This window comes from Tamandua tetradactyla, chromosome 3 (assembly GCF_023851605.1).
Source record: "Tamandua tetradactyla isolate mTamTet1 chromosome 3, mTamTet1.pri, whole genome shotgun sequence".
In the NCBI taxonomy this organism is placed as follows: domain Eukaryota; kingdom Metazoa; phylum Chordata; class Mammalia; order Pilosa; family Myrmecophagidae; genus Tamandua; species Tamandua tetradactyla.
In genome coordinates this window covers 139,498,833-139,523,681 of record NC_135329.1, presented here as the reverse complement: position 1 = coordinate 139,523,681, position 24,849 = coordinate 139,498,833, and the positions used below count along the sequence as shown (strand labels likewise).

The 24,849-nt window shown below is 39.7% G+C and overlaps 1 protein-coding gene across 5 annotated transcripts in view; it reads left to right on the top strand.

Moving 5' to 3' along the window:
- Positions 1 to 24,849, top strand: part of STK39 (serine/threonine kinase 39) — a 332,438-nt gene that overhangs the window by 175,999 nt on the left and 131,590 nt on the right. For all 5 annotated transcript variants that reach the window (XR_013172832.1, XM_077154062.1, XM_077154065.1 and 2 more), the window contains exons 11-12: positions 18,897 to 19,019; positions 19,114 to 19,143. Coding sequence is in view for 4 of the 5 variants with exons in the window: in XM_077154062.1 (XP_077010177.1) it covers positions 18,897 to 19,019; positions 19,114 to 19,143 (153 nt within the window). In the remaining variant the exon portion in view is untranslated. The remainder of the gene's footprint in view (positions 1 to 18,896; positions 19,020 to 19,113; positions 19,144 to 24,849) is intronic.

The following is a 24,849-nucleotide window of genomic DNA, read 5'->3' as shown; positions in this document are numbered from 1 at the left end:
GTAGGAATTGAAGTTGTAGAGCTGGATTAGGTCCAGAACATGAGGAGGCTTGGATTGTAAGGCCTAACTTGGGAATTGGTGCTGAAGTTGTAGGGAGCCATTGATGAAACTGAAAAATCAGGCACAAAACTATAGAGGGTGGTTTGAAAGGGTTGTGAGGAGCAGGGAACAATCCGAAGTCAGAGATGTACACAGAAGCTGTTACAGGTATCTAGGTGTGAAGTAAAGAGGGTCTGAACTAGAGTTTGGCATAGGTGTAAGGACAAACCAAGTAAGAAATATTCAAGTAGTGGAATTGGAATAAACTGGTAATGCAGAGAAGCAGAGGGGGTTGAAAGAAAATAGAGTTTGATGCTGGAAAGGGTAGAGGATGATAGTACCTTTCATCCAGGGAACTGCATTTGGGAGCTGGGGATCAGGGTGCACATTCAGAAAGCAACATCAAGAGTTTGTTGGCATTGACTTGAGTTTGAAGTTCCTTTGGGGCTTCTAGAAGGTATCCAGTAGGCAGATAGAAATGTGTAGCTCAAGAGAGACTACTGCTGAGGAGCTTTTTCCACAGAGGTGATTGTTGAAACCATGTGATTAGGTAAGATTTCTAAAGAGGACATTGAGGAGTGAATAGAGAAGTCCTGGGGGAACTGTGATGGACTTGGGGGGAGGGGGGTATGGAGAAATGGGGTGGTGGAAAGAGCAGTGAAAGGACTGCCCTCAGGAACAAGAAGATGGAGATGGTCAGCGGTTTTGAATCTGCAGTGAGGTTGAGGAGAATGAGGATTCAGCTCGGTTTTAGTAATCAAAGGAGAATCTTGGCAAAGTTAGTAAGTGAATAGATGATAAGAAAGCACAAGCGGGTAATAGGTGATTTTTCAAAGTTTGATGATAAGAAGAAGAACATTGGTAACTTCTGCGAGCTATGGGATCTGAGGAGATTTTTTAGGTCAGTGACCCTTGTTATATATATATTCCATAGCTCATTGTAGAAGAGGGAAAAGATGCTAAAAATGAGTGCGATAGAGTAGGAGTGGCAGAGAATTCTAGAATGCAGTGGTTTACAAAGGCTGTTATTCATTTGGTGCATATTTATTTTTCACCTATCAAGTGATAATACCATGTTAGGGCTACAGAGATAAGATGGTCTTGTCCTATAAGTAGCTGAGAGAAGAGTGAAGTTGGCTATGCAGATTTGAGCCTCAACGACTGATAGGATGGTGGTCCCATGGGCTCGGGAAGGACTTCAGTCCTGACATAAGTCAGTGCTATGCTGGAATGGTGCACAGAGTGCTGGAGAGCAGAGAGGAGGGCTCAGGGTGGGGTCAGAGGCTGCTTCATCGAGGAGACAGTGTACTAGCTATCTGGTGCAGGAAACGTGTCCTTCTGCCAGAGAAGGCGAGGAAGCTCACCTTGTGTGGAGACACAAGTATGAACAAGTATGTGGGAATGAGAGAGTATGATTAGACTAGAGGGAGGATCTGCAGAGGTTAGGATGGTGGCTGGGCAGGGGTTAGAGTAAAGTGTTTTAAGTAGGTTGATGAACTTAGGTTTTTATCCTGAGAACTCTGGAGAAGTGTGATCAGAATTTAAGCAGAGAAGTGAAATGATCTGTTTGCATTTAGAAGGAACATTCTGGCAGCAGTGTGCAGAATGGGTTAGAGGAGAAGACTGGAAGCAGAGACCAGGTTGCTAAACTGGTATATAATTCAGATAAGAATTGATGGACCCAGACTTTAAGAAAACCGGGGCGGGGGGTGGGGGGAGAGATGTAGGAGGCAGAGTTGACATGACTTATTTCTCCTTTGAAAGGTTTTCGTGAGGATGGGAAGTTCAGAGGCTGGTAAAGAATAGGGAGAGATTTAGGGAAAAACTGAGGTTGACTCCTACTTTGTGACTAAGTAACAGTTCAGAAGGTAGGATGAAATGTTTACTAGGGAAGATACAGAAAGTTTGAATGTGTTGAGGTTTGGGTACTTTTGGCATATCCAAATGGAGACTTTTAACCAACCAATAAATGTCTACAGATCATGGAAGGGTGTGACCTGGAGAGAGAAATATGGATGTCATCAGCCCAGGAAATGAGAGCGGAGACCGTTGTGTGTAAAAGATATCCTGGGAGTATATAGGCTATACCTCCAGCCTCTTGTCTCAAGAACTGATGATCCATTTTGTGAATTTTCTACATGTTTTCTGATTTTCTTCTCTTAGCTATCTACAATTTGTACATTAGACTGTTATCATGACCAGGCTGGAAAAAAAATAATGGTGCCGAAATATATCTAGTTTTACTACTGATTAGCACATGATGAGAAGATTAGCTCCATGGAAGGTTGACACTAATGACTACAGTGAGACTTGGATTAATTGTGAAATTCACTTTTGTGTGACACTGTTTTCCCCCATCCCTTACCACCAACTCTGAAGCGCTGATTTTTTTTTTTTTTTTTTAATTAACCCCAAGGGAATATCCAACTCCATTATTCCTTGGCTTCTTTTAAAATCAGTGTTTGGTCAGATACTGTCTTTCTTTAGGAAAATACATGAATTAGAGTATATTGTTTTTCAGAATCTTTTACAGGAAATCTGTGTTATTTATTTTACTGCTCTGGCAGTCTGTTTTTAGTACTAAGTGAATTAACAAAAATAGAATCTATGGCCCTTTTCAGTAAAGTAACAAAAATAGAATATGTGGCCCTTTTCAGTACTGAATTAAAGCACAGTTGAGACATTGCCCCCCCAATAAAACTCGTGTCTGGAGCATTTTTACATTAGCGCCTCCATCACAGCTTTTAGTTATTACTGAGAATTAATTTTCTTGGTGATGTTAAAGGGCATGAGTCTTATTTTGTGGAGGTGGTGGTTTGTGTCAGCAGTAGGAAAACCATAAAGCTCTGACTCTGTTCTTTTGCTTGGAAAAGCAGCATCTAAGTCAGAGCTTGCTTAAGTAGATTTGATGGCCATGTTCTTAGAAGTGACTCTACAAAGAACTATTAGAGATTTAAGAATGTGGGCTGCCAGTGGAGCTTGTTTAAATACTGTTTTGAAAAAAATGAATGGAAAAATACATTTTTGAGGCGATTGGATGAAACGAAACATAAACTGATATCAAGTTATATAAAGGAATCATTAGCATTTTGCTCTTTGTGAAAATGACATTGTGATCGTATTACAAAATGTCCTTATCTTTTAGAATTGCATACTAGAGTAATACAGGTAAAATGATATGATTCTAGGATTTGCTTTAAAAATCCTGAAGCAGAAAGAGTTGGGGCATAATAGATAAATGTGGATAATTGTTAAAGGTGGATAAGTGAGGTTCAGTATAGCATTCTTTCCTTTTATGCATTTATGAAAATTTTCGTAATAAAAGCTTTTTTTTTTTTTTTTAAAGTGAACCTGGTAGAAAGTAGTAGCAACCAAGGGCAGGAAGGAGTCCAAGTCCTGTTTTTCTCCTGTCTCTGATCCTTCTGTGGCACATGTCACTGTTGCTGAGTGATAAAAATCTCTCTGCCTCTTTGGTCCATGCATTTAGGGAAATGGCACCACAGCTAGGTTGTGTTTCTGTGCAAACCACCCATGCCTTAGGCACTTTCCTTGGCCTTTTCTATATTGTCCTCCTGTCAGGCTGCGGCCCCCAATGGGCATGCACAGGATTCCTTGTCTTGTTTCATTTTTGTAACTCTTGGATGAGTAAAACTTGGGAGGACGTATATGGAGTGAACTGTAATGAAAGATGGAATTAGAGAAGGCATTTTAACTTTGGGATGTGTTTCTGCCTGTAAACCTTGTGATATAATCATCAACTTTTCTTTCTTCTCACTTCAAACTTGTGCTGGAATCAGAGCCTTTGCCCTTTCAATCCAGAGTACAAGTCAGTGCTTTGTGTGGGCGTTTTCAAACTGAACTCACATCTGAGGTCTCTGCCCTTTGCAAACTGCAGGATAGTGAAATGAATTGGTTGCAAAGGGAAAATTATTTCAGTGAACCAACAAGGACCTGTTTGCTCTTTTGAATTATGCCCAGCACAGTAGGGTGCTCATACGTCATCTCGGAGGCATATGGGCCTGTCCATTTTGATTTCAGCTTTATTGTTATTTGGCTTTGAGAACTATGCCATTTCCTCTCTGGATCTTCAGATGCTTAGAGGAAGGTGCAGAATTTTCTTGACGCCACCTGCTACTTTGCTTAAGCAGATAGAATAAAGTAAGCTCTTCAGCCTCCCCATACTCATCTCTATTTGTTGTCACCCAAAATAAAAGGGTCCTTGATGGCAAAGAGTGGTAGTTTTCTGAGGACATAGTAAAAGGCCTTTGAGTCTCAAATTGAGGTACCTTGTCCCAGAACTTTCCTGTGCCTTATGTTTTAGCCTAGGATGACTTCAATTAATATTTCAATGAATATTTCTTAAGTACCTGTGCTTGCACTGGTCTCTGTATGGGTGCTGGTTCTTAGGAATGACCAGTTGCTCACAGAGTGAGGTTTTCTGTCCATTGCAGCAAATTTTGGCTATATTCTGTGTCTGGGAATAATAGGTATGAGGAACTAAAGGGGTTTTACAAACCAATAGGGGTTTTAACTTGCCTTTTTCTTTAGATCCTCTCAACAACTCTGAAGCCATGCCACCAAACTCTAGCACCTTTGAACGGAGAGGTTGAGGAGGGATAGAAGAAGGTCCCTCCTGGCACTAAGTTTTGCTTTGGCCAAGGATTTCTCCTGGCTGTGGAAAAACTTTAGTTATTCATTCCACTAATATGTATTTGGTACATCTTATACACAGGGCATATGCTTTCCCTGCTCCAATTGTCTTATATATGCAGGAATATTCTCTTAATATCTTCAAAATTTTAAAGCAAATACCAGATTAATAAAAACAACAGAATCCATTATTCTATAGACATAATGTAGAAGAATATAAACTCTTCTACCTAGCCAAGAAAACTTGAAAACAGCATAAATAAATATGATCCCTTTTTACTTTTCTTGTGTGTTAAAACATTTGAGAACGGTTTTATTGACTAGACTGATAGTTGATTGGAATGTTGAGTCTCCATTCCAGAATTGTGTAAAAAGGTCAGATATTAAAAATGTTGTTTTTGACCCCATCGTCATTTTTGTTTTGACCCCATTATCATTTTTTATAGCCATGTCAAGCATTTAGAAGTTTTTCTTTTTTTTCTCATTTTTAGTTCTTGAAAATTTGTCAGGCAATTCATCTTTCTATCATCCCTGCCTCCCAGAAAAGTCACAATCTTTGTACATTGTTTAGAAATAGGAAGTGGTTACTTTTACTTTGTTTTATATACTATCATATTGTTTTAATTTTTTAAACATGGAAAGATTTCCATGCATTTCTTTAGTTTTTAAATACTTGGTCTTTTATCTGAGTGTCATGCAAAATAATAAAATTCAAATATGAGAGGATATACTGGGTGAAGAAGGCAGGGAGAATGTCTTCTCTACTCCTGCTGCTCCTTTAGAAAACCATCCTTGGCCTCTCTGTGCCCAGTGTTTTGTCTGACTCTTGAGTTTGGAGGGAGAAATTGGGCACTTTGGCCAGCTGCGCCCCCTTCCCCCTTTGCTCTCAGAGGTGCCCTGGGTCACCATGGCCATGAATGTGCTGGTCAGCATTGCTGGTGACAGGATATGTTACTTTGGTCTGTTACATTGGTCTAAATCCAGAGGTCAGTTCACCACGGAAGGCTGCTTGCTCAACATTTAAGCCAAACTCAAATATCAACTTTAGCAGTAATGTGAGTGATATTTTGGCCCCTTCTAGGCCTATTCGTCTTATTTCTGAATCAGTTCAAAACCAGGGAGGGTGAAAAAGGTGTTACTTGTTTGGGCTCCTTGAAATGCACAATGCAGTGAACATTAAGTCTCCCTCTCAACCCAAAAGCCATGCCTACCTTCTGTAAATCCTTCCAGATATGCTGTGTGTGTATATAAATGTATAAATGCATCTAAAAATAGCAACCTCCCTTCTTTTTCTTTTACACAGTGATGGACACTCCTGTTCTCTTTTAGTTGTTTGCACTTAATGTATTTTGTTGATCTGTGTAATACTTGCTATTTGCTATTTCATGATATGGATGCTGTATTAATTTTATAATCAGAAAAAATAAATATGCTTTTATCTGAGCCTCATATGCCAATATACAGTGAGAAACTATAAAGCTCTGTTCCTGGGAGACACAGATAGCAACTGCTTTCTAAATTTTCTTTTTCATAATGAAAGAGATGCATTATGCATCTCTCTCTAGGCAGCTGGTAAGATTTGACTTGGTCCTTGATAATGGACAGCACGCCGGAAACGTACTATGCAAGGGCCTACTTTTACAGAGCCATATGGCTGCCATTTTCTCAGGGCTTATAAACTGAGTAATCCCTAAAATACATCTTTAAAGCAGCCAGAGAAACTCCTTGGTCCTGACATCTAACAGTTATTCTAAAGTGATTGTATCCATTTTTCAAATCGAATATCTTAGTGAAATTATAAATATTGTGAATATTCCCTGTATTATATTCTGTGTAAGGGTTGCTGAATCTGAACTTTATTCGTATTATGTATGCAGTTTTCATTCCACAAAAATCGATGGATCTCAATACCTTTCCAGGTGTTTTCTGTGGGCCATTATTCGCTAAGCCGATTTAGTTTTTGACAGAAGGGTTTCGAAGGTGGTGATGTTGATTGTATGACTCAGACTTCATATAAATGATGCTTAACCAGTGACTGACCCCTAATCTTTATGTTAGGTGTTTACAAGGTAAGGATACAATCTTTATGTTATGGTAATTCATATCATCTTAGTTAGTTGCCATTTTATTGCCCTTTTCTGTTCAACTTCTTTATATTTCACTTGGAGACATTAACATATTCCATTATCAAAATCCAGTGGATGCTTTTATTGGTATTGCTCTGCTACTAGCTAATTTGCATTTTGCTGTTCAAGACCAGCAGTGAGGCTGCTGGATTTAGTGTGTGTGTCAGTCAGGTTCAACCAAAGACATAGAACCAGTAGGAAATCTATATTAAGAGGTTCATTGCAAGAAATTGGTTTAAATGATTTTGGGGGCTGGCTAACCAAGTCTGAAATCCATAGGGTGGGCCGTCAGGCAGGGCAGGCTATGCACAGGTAGAATTTCTCCTGGAAGGAAGCCTCAGTCTGCTCTTAAGGCCTTTCAGTGCATTAACTCAGTCCCACCCAGATTATCTAGGGTAATCTCCCTTACGTAGAAGTCAACTGATTATGGGCTTTAATCACATTTACAAAATACCTTCACAGCAATGCCTAGGTTAATTTTTGATTGAATAACTGGGGGCTGTAGCCTAGCCAAGTTGACACATAGAACTGACAATCACAGTATGTTTTCTCTGTTGCTTATTAGAATTCTTCTGGTTTAGCAGTCAGTTATGCTGCCTTTTGCTTCCTGTCTGGGGCTGTATTCAGTTAGTTGACTTTATATTCTTCTTTTTCATTTTTCCTCTTCTTCCGTAGTAAGTTGATTTGTAACTTACTGCTCTACCCGGAGCAGCTTCTCTTCTGCTCCAGTCTGAAATATTTATTTTCTCCTTCTTCCTTTGGTTTTACGTGAAGTGTGTTTTTTTCATCTCTGCTATTTGTCTTACAAGGACAGAAGGTTCTCATTGTCTTCTTTATTAGCTAAAGTTACAGATCAGCTTGGCACCCATTCCAGCAGGAGCCTTAGTTCTCAAAGGCATTGGCTGCAAAATTGGATACTGCTTTCTTGGCTCTTAGTTGTTATCATTGTTCTTTGTCAGCCAAACTTGGGAAAATGCCATATTGGAGGTTTGATAGGATTGAAAGAGAAATAAGAAATATAATTGCTTCTCTGTGTTTTGTGCTACTTCTTCAGAATAGTTCCCTTCCAACCTCAGAGCATTTTCTTTCGAGTTATTACCCTTTCACATTGGATTTCCAAAGTTATAAAATTCCAATAGCATTAACTGAAAAGCAACATTTATCAAATTTGATTGTTTCCACATTAGGAAAAGTTAAAGTATTTTAAGTAAGTTACTACAAATGTGTCCTTCGCTGAACTAGCCTGGTGTGTTTTGAATAGTTATTATTGAATTATAAAAGTCTTTGTTTCTCTAGAATTTCTCCTAATTGCCTACAGAACATTTCTGTTTCCTTTTTTCTGCCCTTTTACATTCTAGAAAAAGGGAATGCCACATTTTGGCAGAACTAGATAAGCATTGAAAAGATCAAAAATTGTAAATGGGAATCACTGGCAAAAAAGTAGACTTAACTGTGTATCTACTTATTTATGACTAATAGAAGTGGGTTTTTTACTTCTTGGTGTTTTAATTTGTAGTAACATGGTCAGAGGGTGTATTAGTTAGGGTTCTCTAGAGAAGCAGAATCAACAGGGAACACTCGCAAATATAAAATTTATAAAAGTGTCTCACGTGACTGCAGGAACTCAGGGTCCAAAATCCGCTGGGCAGGCTGTGAAGCTGACAATTCCGATGGAGGTTCTGGACGAACTCCACAGGAGAGGCTCGTGAGCCAAATCAGGAAGAGAGCCTGTCTCTTCTGAATCCTCCTTAAAAGGTTTCCAGTGATCAGATGAACATCACTCATTAAAGAAGACACTCCCCTTGGCTGATTACAAATGGAATCAGCTGTGGATGCAGCTGACGTGATTATGATTTAGTTCTATGAAATGTCTTCATTGCAACAGATAGGCCAGCGCTTGCCCAACCAGACAAATAGGTACCACCACTTGGCCAATGAATCTGACCATAACAGAGGGCAATAATTTCTAAGTATAAATTGAAATCTGAGTATTCAGAGGTCCAGAATATCTACAGTCAGAAAACACTGACCAAGAAACAAAGTATGGAAGACTGTGTTATCTAGCATGTAGATGTCCAGTGTGATCTCCTAATTTTCAAAGAATTACTAAGTATACACAAATAAAAGTTAAATTCAATAAATTACCTTATTGCCATCCTTATTATTCTGATTATCTATTACTGTGTGTTTTAGTTTCCTAGCTGCTAAAACAAATACCGTTCAATGGTTTGGCTTAAACAATAGGAATTTATTGAGTGACATTTTAGGAGGCTAGAAGGCTTGCTTCCTCCCAGGATTGGTATCTTCTGACTGACTGGCAATCTTTGGGGTTCCTTGGCTTTTCCATCACAAGGCAATGCATATGGCAGTATCAGTCTTCTTTCTCTTCTGGGTTCTTTTGACTTCCAGCTTCTGGCTGCTCCCCATGGCTTCTCTTTCTGTGTCCAATTTCCTTTTTATTTCCTGTTTATGAGGGCTTCAGCTAAATTAGATTAAGACCCAGCCTCATTCAGTTTGGGCACTCCTTAGCTAATAACATCTTCAAAGATCTTGCTCATAAATGGGTTCACATGGACAATACCAGTGATTGGGACCTGAACATGCTTTTTGTGGGGGACATGATTACATCTTCAACAAATTACCCTAGACTTATTGATCTAAAACACAATGATCATTTTACTGTGTCTCACTGTCCCTGTGAGTCAGGATTTGGGAAAACCATGGTTGGTGGTTTCTAGTCTCATGCAGTTGCAATGAAATGGACACTGGAGCTGAAAAAACCAGGATTAGAGCAACTGGAGACTGGCCAGGTGTTCCTCTTTCTTTTTGTGTAGTCGCACAGCCTCTCTTTGTGGTTCAGGTTGGGCTTCCTGGTGGCATGAAGGCCATGGCTGGAAGCTTCAGCAGCAAGCATTCCAGTGAGCAAGGAGGATGGTGGATTGCCTTTTCTGATCTATCTTAGAAAGCCAAGTTGTAGCCGTTCTTCATTCTGTTGGTTACAAGCAAGATACAAACTAATCCAGATTCAAGGAATGGTCGCTGGACTTCCTCTCTTGTAGAAGAACATACGTGACTGATTATGCTTTATGGGCATCTTTGTAAAAAAGCAATTTGCTATAGACCACCCTCTGGCTATAAAAATTCCTGACTCTCCAACATTCAAAGTATGCTGTCTCACTCCTAAGACCCTCCAAAGTTCTCATCCCATTATGGCATTAAGCTCAGTGTCAAAGTCGTGGATGATGGTACAGTGAAGTGCCTCAGGAGCAGTTCCTTAGTTATAGCTTCTCAACCTGAAAACCTATGAACTCAGGACACAAATCATCTGCCCCTCCCCTCAGACCTAAACTAAGCAGGAGGACCAGCACCTTAAGGCCTGCCTCAGAATGGGAGAGAAATTGGAAGGTACCCAGTTCTATGGCAATTCTGAGATCTGCAATGTTGCTATTTCCTTTATTAGAGTTCATTCCTATTTCCCTGTTCTCTGGGCTCTTCGTTACCCTCTCTGGATTCTTGACTCTGCCCTTTGAGTTATCCTTCTTTTCTGAATGGCTTTCTAGGGCTGCTTCTTACCCATAAAATGTTGAGGGTCCAAAATCCTCTCTTCATTTTGTTCTTTCTCTGTTTATTTTAGTCTAACCTGGTAGATATTTCATAGTGCATGTTTCTTAAAAACTTCATGTTTTTTTTTAATCTGTTTGTTGCACTTCATTAGACAATAGCCATGGCTACTAGACTCTGTGTCTTTCTTGAGCTCCCTGTGAGACTGTTGTGGAATAATGTCCTTAAGATTCTTAGAAGCCCTACTTCTAATGGAGAGGATCTGGGAGGCATGTACTAAAGCTCCTTAGAAGGCCTCCAGTCTGCCTGAAAGAGTCTGTGAGGCACTGCCTTACATCTTTCTTAAATCTTAACAAAGGATCTTAGAATCACATCCTGGATTTGACCCTTCTTCTGAGGCCATTTCTTGGTTTGAGAATCATTTAATATCAGGAAAGAGGCTGGGAATGAGGAACAGTTTTATCTTTAATAATTTGTTCTTTAGCTCATCTCTCTTCACTCACCTTTTAGCATAGGCAGCATGCAGAACTCAGGTGTCATTTTAAGTATCTTGCCTGCAAATTGCTTTAGCTAAATCACTGAGTTCATTAGGTACGTTTCTATATTCCATATTATACCAGACGACATTCGCCAAACTGCTGCTACCTAAAAGGGTACCCTCTTCCTGTAGCTTCTAATATTTCCCTCAGTTTCCTTTAAGCCCTCACCAACAGCCTTCGTAAAACAACAGCAGTCAGGTCATTATCTTGCACTGTCTTTGTGTGTCAGGAATTTGGGAAGGGCTTGTCCCGATTTGGGGTCTGTCCTGTACTCGCAGTGGGGCTTGAGCCTCTGCAGAAGCAAATCTGACTGCCATGCAGCTTCCCTGACTGTGTTGCAGCTTAAACCACTCCGTTTTGGTGTGATTTGTTATGTGCCAGTAGCAACAATTAACAACACTGTTTTCTTTCTGGTCTTTGTCACCCTCAATCCCCAGTACCTCCTCTGCTCCACTTCTAGAATTCCAAATTTGGTCACCCTTCTCCTTCTCACCTCCCCCCCCCCCCCCCCCCCCCCCCCCCCCGGTACCCACTCGAAAGACTTCTCTGTGTTCCCATTGTCCGAATTTGAAATCTGCTGATTTGGCTTCCAACAGAGAATGCACACTCACAGGCCAGAGTTGTCTCACAGATATCATTTTTGGGGGATATATAGAGGAATTTTTTTTTTAACTGAAATACTTGGTAACATTAAAAAAAATCAAGAGAATTCATGTAGAAGTCAAAGTTTTCCACTTCTCTTGAAAAATCAGGACTGGCAGTAAAGGGGCTGCATCCCTGTGGCAGCTGTCAGCTGATGCTGGGCACTCCCTTGGGATGGCACCAAAATCCTCGCCTGGCCTGCGGCTCAGCTCCTGTAAGCTTTTATTTTTATATTGATGCGTATTATATATTCACATACCATGTAATCATCCAAAGTGCACAATCAGTGGTTCACAGTATCATAATAGCTGTGCATTCATCACATCAGCTTTTTTCTTCTTTTTTTTGTGAAAAATAACATATATTCCTGTAGGTTTTTGAATGTGCCAGTCTTACTGTACAAGGTTCTTTGCACTGTTTTTCCAGCCTGATTCTTAGCCATTTCCTTGAACCCAGCCCCCAAGCCCCAGTACCTTGTGATCCCGTGATGGTACGTGAGTTAGTGGTACTTGACAAGTTCTTACCTCTCTCCGTATGGAATGCCACTCCCTTTCTCTGCAGGATGGGCTTTTTCTGCTCCCTCATCAGCCAGCCTTTCATGCTGTTCCTCAGTAAATAGGCATACTCTTTTCTGCAGTCTCACAGCCATTTGTGAGTATCTTTGTTATAACAGCCACATTGTGTTGAAATTATTAGTTTAAATGTCTGTCCACCTTTCTGGATTGAGAATTCCTCCAAGGTATAGGCTTTTGTTCTATTCAACTTTTGTTTGGAGCTTGCCACAAAAATAGGTATTCAATAAAACTCTGTCGATTGAATAAATAATTAAGTGATTTTTTTTTTAAAAGAGTAAAGCAAGCTCTCTGCCCTGCAGGAGTATTCAGTTTGGTTTTTCATCTGTTAAATGTAATACAGAGTAGAACAATAAAAAGGTTGTAAGCAAAATTCAGATTTGGAGGCTTGGCAAAAGCTTCCTGGATGAGAAGAAAATAGATGAACATAAATCAGGCCAAGGGGTGGCATAGGCAAAATGGTAGAGCCATGAAAGTATGTAATATGTGCACAAACTGGAGGCTCTCTGTCTGAAGGGATGTGGTGGGAAATAAATCTGAAAATGTAATTCCAGGCTAGGCATGGGAAGACTTGAATATTAAGAAACTTGAATGCATTCTATGGACAGCTGTGAATGCTTGTAGGTCTTTTTTTTTGGCATGGGCAGGCACCGGGAACCCAGGTCTCCAGCATGGCAGGCAGGAACGCTGCCACTGCGCCACCATCACCCGCCTGCTTGTAGGTTTTTTAAGAAAATGTTTCTGTGCTGCCAGTGCCATCATGAAGGATTAAATAGGCAGGTGGTAGAGGTCAGGGCATCATTTAGGAGTCTGTTTCAAAAGGAGGGAGGAGATGGAGAACCTTAACCAGCAGAGTGGCAACTGGAAAAGTAAACTTGGCAGAATGTGGTATTTGCTAGATGGGGGTTGTGAAAGACAAAATTAGAGTAGTTCGTTATTGCACCTGTCAGGTTTATTGCACCTGTCAGGTTAATTATTGCACTCCTATTAGAAGCTTATATGACTGTGCATTTTGACCAACAAGACAGAGGGAGTTTAGTTAGCAGTGTTAACTAAAACAGGCAAGACCAGACACACATGAGAATGAAGCTGGGGTGGAGATGTCAGACTCAATTGGAGAAATTGGTAGGGCATTCATCTACAATAGGCACCACTGAGAAAAGAAAACTAAGTGATGACGTTTCCAAAGTCATCAGTTTAGATGAGTTGGGGGATGTCATGGGGGGAAGTTTGTGTGCACTCATGAGGGTGGTAGCTAGAACCAGGAGCAGCCATGTAAGGACAGAAGAAAAAAGAACATTAGGAGAGTGGGAAGGGCAAGAGTAGAAGGAACAGTGTCCAACCCAGGGTTGGAGAGAGCTTGAAGTAAAAGCAGGTGGTTCAGTTACATCTATGAGTCAGTTATTGTGCCAGAGAAGAGCATTACACAGAAGATGATTAAATCTTAGAAAGTTCAAGTACAATTGTGGTAGCCTAACAAAGGCAGATTAAAGAGTGAGGATGGGATATGTACGTGAGGGCAGCGATTGTGGGCTATTTTTAGGAAATGTTGATAATGAAGAGAAGAAGGATGGAGTGGTTGCTTAAGACAGAAGCAAAATCAAAGCACTCCGCTCCCCTCTGTTTGTTTTATAAAAGCCCAAAAGAGACCTTAGCATGTTTCTAGATGCATGTAGAGGAGCCAGGGGTTGGCTGTAAATGTCCTGAAGGAACAAATAAGTGAAGAGATAAATGAAGAGCACAGCAAGAGGTGTTGTCCTTGTAAAGGAAAAGGAATCCATTTTCCTTGTGCACAGGAGAAAGAGAGGCTGAGAGAAAGGAGTGAGAGTGTGAGGAAATTAATTAGGAAGTGAGGGCTGGGGGTATAAGTTGGATGGACGTGGTGGTCTTAGGGTGGCAGGTGAGGTTATTTTAAGGGTTAGGGCACTTCTGTGAGTAGCAGTGGACTGAGACCAGGATGGGGCCCCAGGGACCAGCCTCCTGGCCTGCATCCTGGCAGTCACCTCCCAGCTGTGTGAGCTTGGGCTCGTTATTTCATTTTGATTTCCCCGAGCTTCCATTTTCGCTCTGGAAAAAGGAGGGAATAGACTAGTTTGCACCACAGTGGGCTATTGTAAAAATTAAGTTAAATTAAATTAAATACTTAAAGTGCGTCATGTGCATCATATCATTGCTAGCTGGTATTTTGGGCTGGAGAAGAGGGAAGAATCTAAGGGTGAGGGAGCATGTTGTCCGCCGCAGCACTCCTCAAACCTGAGTGAGTGTGCGGACACCTGGGGATCTCGTTGAAATGAAGATTCTGATTTAGTGGGTCTGAGATAGGACCCAAGATTCCTCACTTCTCCTGCTGTGGGTCCATAGCCCACGCTTTGAGTGGCAGGGTTGTGGCGTCTGCTGTCCAGCCAGGAGTGGCTAGTGAAATCTCTGAGGGCACCCGGCAGCCTGCCCTTCCGGAGTGGGGGCATTGTTTGGGCTGACCCATGACCTTCCTCCCAGGAAGGCACAGGTAGCCAGAGGACATGGTGGTAGGGTAGGGTACTTTTAGGAAGTGCAGTGTTGAGAGAGTGGCCTGTGGGCTCTAGGCCTTGTGTGATGAGAAGTGAAACAGGAAGGGGCTGATGGGGCCGGTCAGGAGAGACTCTGAAGGCTGGAGTGTGTTGTGAGGCGGCAGGGGTGGGTCTGGGTGCTGGCAGAGGTGGGGGTCCAAGAGGGCAGATGTGAGAGTATCAGATGGGGAAATAAGTCAAATGTTTGTTGTTAAAACCTTACCACATCTGTTTTTGTTAATTTTTGATGATCTGAAAGGCTTCTGGTGCATATGGCTGTGCCTCAAGGACATTTTAAGTAACAGTGAATTAGAAACAGTTTTTGTTCTTCTAGTCAATAGAACACCCAGTAATGGAAACTTTAGTATAGATTGCTTTCTGCTGTGTTCCGTGCATCCTTGATGGGCAGACCTGAAACCAGTGGGCTTTGCGGGTCTCCCAGGCTTAGGCCGCAGTCCCCAGACAGTGTGTTCAGCACGATCAGAGAGGGTGGACACAGGGATCCTCAGGAGAGAAGGAAGGACCATTGCAAGGCATTCTGAAAGCCCAAGTCCAGGGAGAGGCAGTGGAAGAAGCTGGTGGTTGCCTTAGGCTGGAGTGGGGGCATGCAGGATTCAGGCAAATTCTACTAAATTTTAGTCTGCGTGTCTTTGTGTCGCATTCAGTTTTTGTTCTGGAGTGTGTCAGAGACACACAGTTCAAGTTCTGACATATTTAACATCCTGTATATAGAGAGAGTTCGTCTCTTGTCCTCTTATGCCTTCCTTGTTATCCTTCTCTTCTGTTCTGGTGTCAGGGGCCAGGTGGCACCTTCAAGGCATTGTATGCAAATGGTGAGCCCTAATAAGATATAGAAAGCTCCTATTCAGAGGGATGCCTGGGAAAGAATTAGCTGCCCTGGTGACGGGCTCCATCTGCCCATCTTGCCCTCTCCCTGCTGCTGCCTCCTGGCCCATCACTGACTTCTTCCCAGTGACCTTGGAACGGCCAGTGAGCCACACCCTGCTTTATCCAGTTTTTCCCAACTCCTTTACTCATAGGAATCAGAACTTTGTTTAATTTTTAAAATGGATTTTTATAAAGAGACAAGAGAAGGAAATATCACTTTCCTTTCCAGAGGTGTGATATAAATATAACTGTTCCATTATATTTTAGTCCTGATCTTGGGAATAAATGTAACTGCATGTAAAACTTTTTCTAACCTAATCTTTGCCTCCTATGACCCAAGGAATTTATGGGGTCATGACTACCTCTAGGTATTACTTAAATTGCACTCATTTATCTTAGAAGCAGTAGATTTTATTCATAACCCCTGATAGAAAATAGAGAATAAAAATCATTGCACCTTTACCAAGTGAGCAAATAATTTAAAAGAAGGTGTAATTACAGTAATGCAGGTGTAATTACAGTAATGCAATCAGAGTTCCAAGGGTGAGTAACCTCTGTTCTCATCATTATGGGGACTAAGGGGTTAAGTATAGAAGATTTGAGGTAGAGATAGAGTTGGAGAGATAGAGAGAGTTTTTATTTTGCAAAGCGTTCTTCAGTTCCCAAATAAGAAGGCCATTTGTCAAACTATGTGAAAGTTAGTTTCCTTGGTTCTGAAAGATGAAAGTTGTTTCCACCCATCCCTGAAACTCACTAAAACTCCTTTCAAGAATGCAACTTTTTAAAAATTGATTTTTGGTCTCTTCTGTCAAGCTAAATGTCCCACAAATACACCATGAAACCTGGATTTCAAGTTATGCTGCGTATGTTCTCCTAGGAGTAAACTGAGGAATTTCCTCAAAGATGAACTTGTATTCTTATTCTTGCTACTGTTATACCACTGTTTTAGCTCACATAAGTTTTTGAACATTCGGTGTCTTAATTTGTTCAACACTTATTTGTCCAACCAATATTTATTGCCTGAAGGCTGATCCTACTGTTTCTCTCAATGTCTGGGGCTATGATCCTAGACATTTTGCTTTATTTTTTTCTATTCCACCAAATAAAACTAAGCGGGAAACTGCTATCATTCTAAAATAAAACAGAAGTGAGAGAAGATGGCCATTTTATTGTATATAGTTGCATCCTGCTTCTGGAATTGAAATTGACAGATTTTGTAAATGGAGAGTCATCAGGGGAAAAGGAGGATAAGATAAATTTGGGGGCATGAGGGGGACTATCTCTGCCTGTTTTCCAAAAGAGAGATTTCTTTTGTGTAATATCTTAGGTGGGTACTTGGAGAATACTAATTCATCAATCATATTTCATTTCTACAATTTCAGGAAATGTAGTTTTTATTCTGTTTCTGAGACACAATTTTACATGTTTTCTCATTCTTAGTTTAGTGTACGCTTTTAAATAGATGTGACTTTAAATTCTTTCCTTTAAATGTAGCCATTAATATATTTTCCTTTTTTGTTGCTTTTGCCATAATTGGCATTGTTCAAAAAAAATAATCTTATTTTATGTCAACAGTTATTTTCTTTCCTTAGCCATTTCTTTGTCACTTTCAAAATGAGCAATCTGTTCTGATAATCCTAAAGTGCATTTCAGCATTCTTTCTACAGTTCTTTACCAGCATCAATAAGCACCATTAAAATCACTATCATTAGAATAAGTCTTTACAATGATTCAAAATGCAAATGGAAAAATAATCTTATGCCAAGTGCAGAAGAGGTTTTACTAAGTACTAAGTGTCTTAAAAGTAAATCAGTTAAAAAAAAAAATATATATATATATATATTTGGAGTGGAGTAAAAAGCATCTAAAAAATGAATGTAACCATTTGTAATTAGGAATAAGATGTTTTACTTGCTTTTTTTACTTTCCATGTTGGTATAGTGTTGGAACGCAGATCCTCTAGAGCTGGAAGTCAGACTTAACTTTTGCAGGTTCCACCTGGTAGTATACTCAAATCAATCAAATCCAACCCTAAGCCTGTGTGGGTCTTTTTGTTGTTGTTTTTAATGGCTTCACATTGATGTGTCATGTATAAATGCTTACTTTAAGTTTAAATACTGTGGTATTTCCCTTAGGAACAAGTAAGTTCCTGTGCTATAAATAATTATTTTCTATTAAATAGTCGCTTTACTTATCATAGTTTTTCAAAATCTCCACAGGACATTTTTAGAAAACTTCTTTTTTTGACTGCCATGGAGATTCATTTGAATGGGAGTCAGAGGGCTTTGTTTCTTGCCTTGATTTCACCTGCTAGCTATGTGGCTTTAGGTCATTTTCTGGGCCTTTGTCTTCTCATCTGTAAAGCAAGGACGCTAGACTAGATTGTCTTTAAGGTCTCTTTCTGCTAAACGTTTCTCTCTGTGAGTCACTGGCTGTTATGCTCACATCACGTTCATCTGCTACATTACTTTGCTTATTCACATCTTAATACATTTTTTTTTTTCGGTAAGTTACTTTGGTCAGAGACTCACACTCAGTCATCCTGTCCTTTTAAAAGTTTTGCTTTTTCACACTCAAAGACATTTGGAAAGCATGCTCTATGGATTGTATCTCCACCTTAGTTCAAAAATTTGAAATAATTGAGGACGACTGACTGCACCCTAAACACTGGCCTGACTGCTGATTGTCATGCTGTGCTCCTAGGGATCACACCAGTTTCACAGATACTACAAGATGTGTCAAGAATAGTCTGATGCTGTTTTGTTTTGCTCAAGTAGGTTGAGCAGCCTTCTGGAAAAACAAGCATGATGTCAGGTTCTGAAAAAGTACAAGGTGGCAACAGGAGGGTATTTGCTTTCTTGACTTAGGTTTTAGAATGCTGATAGCCCTAGTGTAGTGTGCTTCATTAGCCTGCCTGATTTCCCTGGCTTGGCTCAGTCAAGCAGTCTGTTGCTTGCATGCATTTCCTTAGGTGATTTTGGAGTAGACTACGTGGCCTTGTATGTGTAGTAATTAATAAAATGTTCACCAAAGTGAAAGTGGAAGATGAGCTTGATCCTTATTGGCTTGTATGTGTGAGGTTCTTCCAAAATATTTTGTTTTACAGGTGCGTAGCAATGCATTTCAAGAACATGATATTTTTGGAAAGAGGGTGAGCGTGAAGTCTGGGGGCTGTGTAGTCTTTAAGGTTATTAACTGCTAGTTATCCCTGAATTCATAACCACTTAGGTTACTTTCAGTGTTGTATGTATCATGTGTAACTCCAATAGCAGTAGCAGGGGACACTGCTCGCTTTTAACTAATGAAGAGTTGCATGGGTTTGTTTCAATTCAGGTAAGAAGAGTTCCTGGGTCAAGTGGTCACCTTCATAAAACCGAAGACGGTGACTGGGAGTGGAGTGATGATGAGATGGATGAAAAAAGTGAAGAAGGGAAAGCAGCTTTCTCTCAAGAAAAGGTAAAGACATTGATGGTGATGATTAACTAACCTGTGCGATTTTAGTTTTTATGGTATTATTTGGTGAATTAATGGTTACATTATTGTTTTGCAGTCACGAAGAGTAAAAGAAGAAAATCCAGAGGTGAGTGGTTCCCCAGCCCAACCCCGCCACTTTGTTCTCCTGTTGTGGTATCAGGTTCTGATCCATTTGGGAAAATGACTTCAAAATCTTGTTCGCGTGGAATAGAAAAGAAATGGACCATAGATTTTGCAGGTTCTAATTCTGACTGAGCTCCCCTTGGGCTGTATAAATCGGGGATGATTATTTTACTGTGAACCTCAGTTTCTTCCTCCATCAGAGGCAAGTTATGAAGTTGCGGTGAGGATTGATAAAATCAGGTATATAGAGCATTCGGTGGAATCCTTGACAAGTGATTATAGCTCTTAGTATTACTGTCATTTAGAAAACATAATAAGCATAGATGCAAAATTTCATTTGGATTTTAATTTGCACTAAAGCAGATATTAAAATGCTTAGAAACTAGGTAGAATCTGTTGAACTTGATTTTTACATCCCCTGGGTAACTTAGCAGGCAAAAGATGCTCTTTTATCAGCTTCTCTTTGAGTTCTGGGCACCTTTTGATTAGCTTTACTTCCTATATCTGATTAACTGTCCTAATGCTGAATGACTAATGATGACTGTATTTCAGAGGACTTCCTAATTCTCCTTCAGGAAATTTGAGCCTATTTAAATAGTTCCAAATATTTTATAGACCTAGAAATTAATGTGTACCTCTATAAATTCTCATTAAGGAAATAGAAAACTTTGTGTTAGAAATTACATGCAACCCACCTTTCTTTAATTAGTAGACATTTCCCTTTTTTTAAATAGAATACACTTTATTTTTCTGCTTTAAGTGGCAGATAGCTGGACCTAAGAGATAGGGAGAGTGCTACAAGCCATTCCTTGTGTCTGTCTTCATCTTTCATGCCACATTGATAGGTCTTTCCTAGAGATTTTTCAGTCTTCCTACCTCCCAATTTTAAAACTCCTTTTGATTCTCTTTTTCCTTATATTATATTTATCATATGGATTAATCTTTCTATTTCATACGTAGAAAACATAGACCTTGATGAAGAATTTGTTCACCTGTGTTAGACACCGTGTTATTGATCCCCGTGGAGGACAATGGCTACACAGGTGTCACGTTGGGTTTTAGGGGGATCTTAACCAGGTGTTGTGAACTTGGTCCTCTCCTTGCAGGCAGGATTGCTCTTTTTTTTTTTGTTTTTTTTGGCATGGACAGGCTCCAGGAATCGAACCCGGGTCTCTGGTATGGCAGGTGAGAACTCTGCCACTGAGCCACCATTGCCCACCCAGGATTGTTTTTAAAAATGTATTCCTAAAAGTACTTCTAACCAAAAGAGTCATTTCTTCTTAGAAATAAAACAAAATAGCATGGTTCAAGTAGCATCATCGACTCAGAAAGCATTCTTCATTGGTTCACTACAGGATATCTTCTGTGGATGATGTTCACTGGGTTGTAGGTCTTCCCTCATGAGAGTTTGTTAGTTTATTATGGTGGTTCATTCATTCATCCATCTGGTGGACAGTGTTGAACATCTTACTGTATGATTGCTGAAATTGCTCTTATAAGTGATTTCTTGTTTGGACACAGTAGTATCTTTTTGGCAAGAATATTTTCTGTATAGACGGGAAATGGAGTAATGTGTAGCATGCTGCCAGTTGATCATCACTCATCACTATCAATCTTCTTGAGTGGGATTTTGAAAGTCTTTAGTACTTCACTGTGTCTCAACTCTTGGTATCCCAGTGCCACACATCTGTTCCCATATTGATTTACAATTAAGGAAGCATGTGAACACTCCCATCAAATTTTAGGAATAACAAATATTTCTAAAATTATGTGCTAGGCTTCTTTAGGCATATATTTGTATGCAAATGTGCCTGTAAATAGCCCTGCCTGCTATTGCACAGCTCCCCAGTCCAGTTTTTGCACACCTTTTCCTTTTGGCAGAGATGGCATTTCAGTATCCTCAGCTGTGTTAGAGATACTGCAATGAGAAGTGATAGTCTTGCTCCTGTGTTCTTTCACCTTACAATCTAAAGTAGCCCCCTGACCTTTTAACCACTCAAACCTCTTTTTTTAAAGTGAGGTATAAAGTGTTTCATCTGTTTCTTAAAAGGAAATTTTAACGTGTTGAATATATAAACATTCAACAAAGATATACTGCACGTTTACTATATGTACTGTTTTTAGTGTTGGGGATATATTAGTAAGTGGAAAAATCCCTGTCCTTGTGAAACTTAACGTTCTAGTGGGAGTAGACAAACAATATACGATAGCCGTAATAAATAAGTTAATTCTGTACCTTGTTACAATGGATAGCAACAATGGGAAAAAATAAAACAGGAGCGGGTGCAAGGGAGTGTGTTAGAGGGTTGCAATTTTGGATGGGCTCCTCAAAGTAGGCCTTATTGTAAAGGGGCATAGAGTACAGATTTGAAAAAAGTTATTGAAGAATTAAACAGAATAAAAAATAAAATAAAACAGAATAAAAAAATGAAAGACCACTTTTACACTGCCCACCCCTACCCCCAACTGTGACTTCTTTCCATATAGGTTATCAGTTTTATAGACTTTTTCTGCACATTTACATACAAATATATACCCAAAGAAACCTAGCATATAATTTTAGAAATATGAATGGATTATAAAAACTATAAAACCTTTTCTGCAGCTTTCCTTATGCCCTGGAAATCTTTCCACATTAGTTGTTGTGGATCTGCCTCCCTATTTTATCTCCTGCATAGTATTAGACTGATATACCTTTAAACGTCTTTGATGGAGAAAATGCTTATCTTTGCCAATGGCACATTTTAATGCCAGCATGTTTATATTTTAATAAGTTTTTCGGTAGTGGTTGTCATTTAAAATATGGTCTAGTTATTTACTTGACTATAATCCACTGAAAGACTGGGATGGTAGTTTATTCATGTTTTGTTTTCCCTTTTCACCTTGTGGGCACTCTGTACATGTTTGTTGGTGATGCAGACTCCCATGCATTGAAGTACAGACATTAAACAAGTGCATGAATACAGGTATAGAGTACTTATGATGAAAAGTGAGGATAAATGTCAAAAGACATTATGGAACTGAATGAAGTTCAGGAAAAGTAGACTTAGTAGTGCCATGTTTAAATACAGTAAGATGCAGCAGTAAAGGAGGAGTATTTTAGGAATGCTTAATATGTCAGGGACTATTTGGCCTTTGCAAAGTGTAAGGCAGATTGTCCAGGCATGACAACATTAGTTGGACAAGATTCAAAGAGCCTGAGTGATTGCTTGTCACAGGGAGTGTTTTAGCTTCCTAGACTGCTCAAGCAAATACCATGAAATGAGTCAGCCTAAACAATTTATTAGCTTATCGGTTTTGAGTCTATAAGAAAGTCCAAATCAAGGGGTCATCGGGGTGGTGCTTTCTCCCCAAAAACTGTATACCCAGAACACTGTAGCATTCTGGGGTTGGCTACCGTGATCCTGGGGTCTTTACAAGCCACATGGCAAGGCACACGGTGACATCTCCTGGTCTCTCCCTTCTCTTCTGGGTTCAGTTTCCTGCCACCTGTGGGTGGTTTTTATTTCCCCTCTCTCTGTCTCTCTGAATTTCATTCTCTACTAAGGAACCCTAGTAATAGAATTAAGATTCATCCTGATCAAGGTGGAACACACCTTAACTGAAGTAGCCTTATCAGAAGGTCCTGCTTATAATGGATTTATACCCATATGAATGGATTAAATTTAAGAGCATGTTTTTCTGGGGCACATAACTTTAAACCACCACAGAGACACTGAGTAGATGTGCCCGATACTGGACCATATTTGGAGATCCTCCTAAATCTAAGACAATTTCCAGTGCAGCTATAAAATTAAAGTTACACTATTTTTGTCTTGACAGTTTTAGCCAAACACATTGAGAAAATTGGTCCTGGGTTCCTAAGTTGATACTTTAGAAATATCAAGCCTTGCAAAGAATGAGTCACTTGCTTATAATTAATAATTAGTAATAAGTAAGTTAATTGATGCTCATTTCTTTTATTCATTATTTTCTTCCACCTGTATGGTAGAAGCCTGTGGAGACTAAAGGGTAATAATAACAATAATATTAATAAGAAAGTTTATTAATTGAACAAATATTTAATCTGTGTTTGTTTTATATGTGAAATTGTATTTTATATGTGGAATTGTAAAGAATATACTCCACAGGCCATGTCCTGCTTTGTTAGGATGGCTCCATCATGGTGAGATTTTGAACACTGAGGTTGGTTGTCAACGAAGATGTATTATAAGGGAACCTCCCTCTCCTTCACTCTGTGCATCTCTGCGCATTTTCTGAGGACTTGCTCGTCTGGCATGAGCACCAGTGAGCACTGAAGGCTGGTGCCTTCATTAGATACAGGGTTGCATGGTCTTACTGAGGTTGCAGGGTGTGTCCGGGATTCCAGCCACCTGTCCAGGTAACTGATGATTGCCCAGGAGTAAAGGAGCAGGGCAGGAGATAGGACCTGTCCAGGGGAGCTACGTGGGAAAAGTTGGCTGCCTCTAAGAAAATGCTGCAGTCTTTTTCAGATTATAATAGTTCTTTGAGTGAAAGTAGGATATGTAGTCGCTGCTGATATGGCCTTTGGTTGTATCTTATACAACATGGTATTAGACCTGAATTAAGACTGTGAAATCAGCCTGAAAGATTCTTTACAAGAGTCATTTGGTGTAAGCCCAGGATATCAGGCCGGTCAGTTAATATAGGTTGTTTGTTCTTTCAAATGTAGCCGTTTTCCCCCAGCATTATCTTAAGAAAAATTTCAAACATACAGCAATGTTGAATGAATTTTAAAGTGAGCACCCATGTACTGACACCTAGATTCTACCGTTACTTTACTTGCTTTTTCACATGCCTGTCTGTCTGTCCATTCATCAGTCCATCTTAATTTTTTGATTCATTTCAAAGTAAGTTGCAGACATTTGTACACTTCTCTCAGTTAACTTCGGTACTATCATAGTCACTTTTGAGAAACCAGAGATAAGAATTTTATGCTGTTAAATTTTAGAAAACTCTTGCCGGAAAGAATATCTGATGAGTTCTGATTATTTTTTAATTGATAGTAAGTTTAGAAATAGAAACTCCTCTTCATTCTTTTTCATTGTTGTTTCTCTTTGAAGACTGTGTCTTTCAAAGTTTTGCTCCAGGGCAGAGTTTACCTAAGTAGGCTTGGGGTGAAAATATTTCAGATGTCGCATGAGGGCTTTATTTCCAGCTTTGACAGAAAAATATAACCTATCACTCTACCACTTTTCTGAAATGTTCTTAAAAATCCAACAACTTTTACATATTTTTAAAACTGAATATTTGTTCAAAGCAATGACTAAAAGGGATAGTTTTTATTAATCCTAATATCCTTTTATTTGTGCTCCCTTAACTTTAAAGCAAATTATGCAACAAGAAATAATTGCCCTAGGAAACCTCTCTCTTATCAAGTTTAAAATATCAAAAAGTCCATGCTTTTTCATCTTTTTTTTTTGCAAGGGCAGGTACCGGGAAAGGAACTCAGACCTCCAGCATGGCAGGCAAGAATCCTGCCACTGAGCCTCCATTGCACCGCCTGCTTTTTCACTTTTGTTCAGTGAATCTTTAAATGCACAATTATTACCAGCACAGCTTGTAAAGATAGATACTCCCCTCCCCACCCCGCTCCATGAAATTCCAAGTCATAGTTTGGGTGGGTACCCATAGTCTTTCATTTAACACACCTTAAATGCTAACCTTA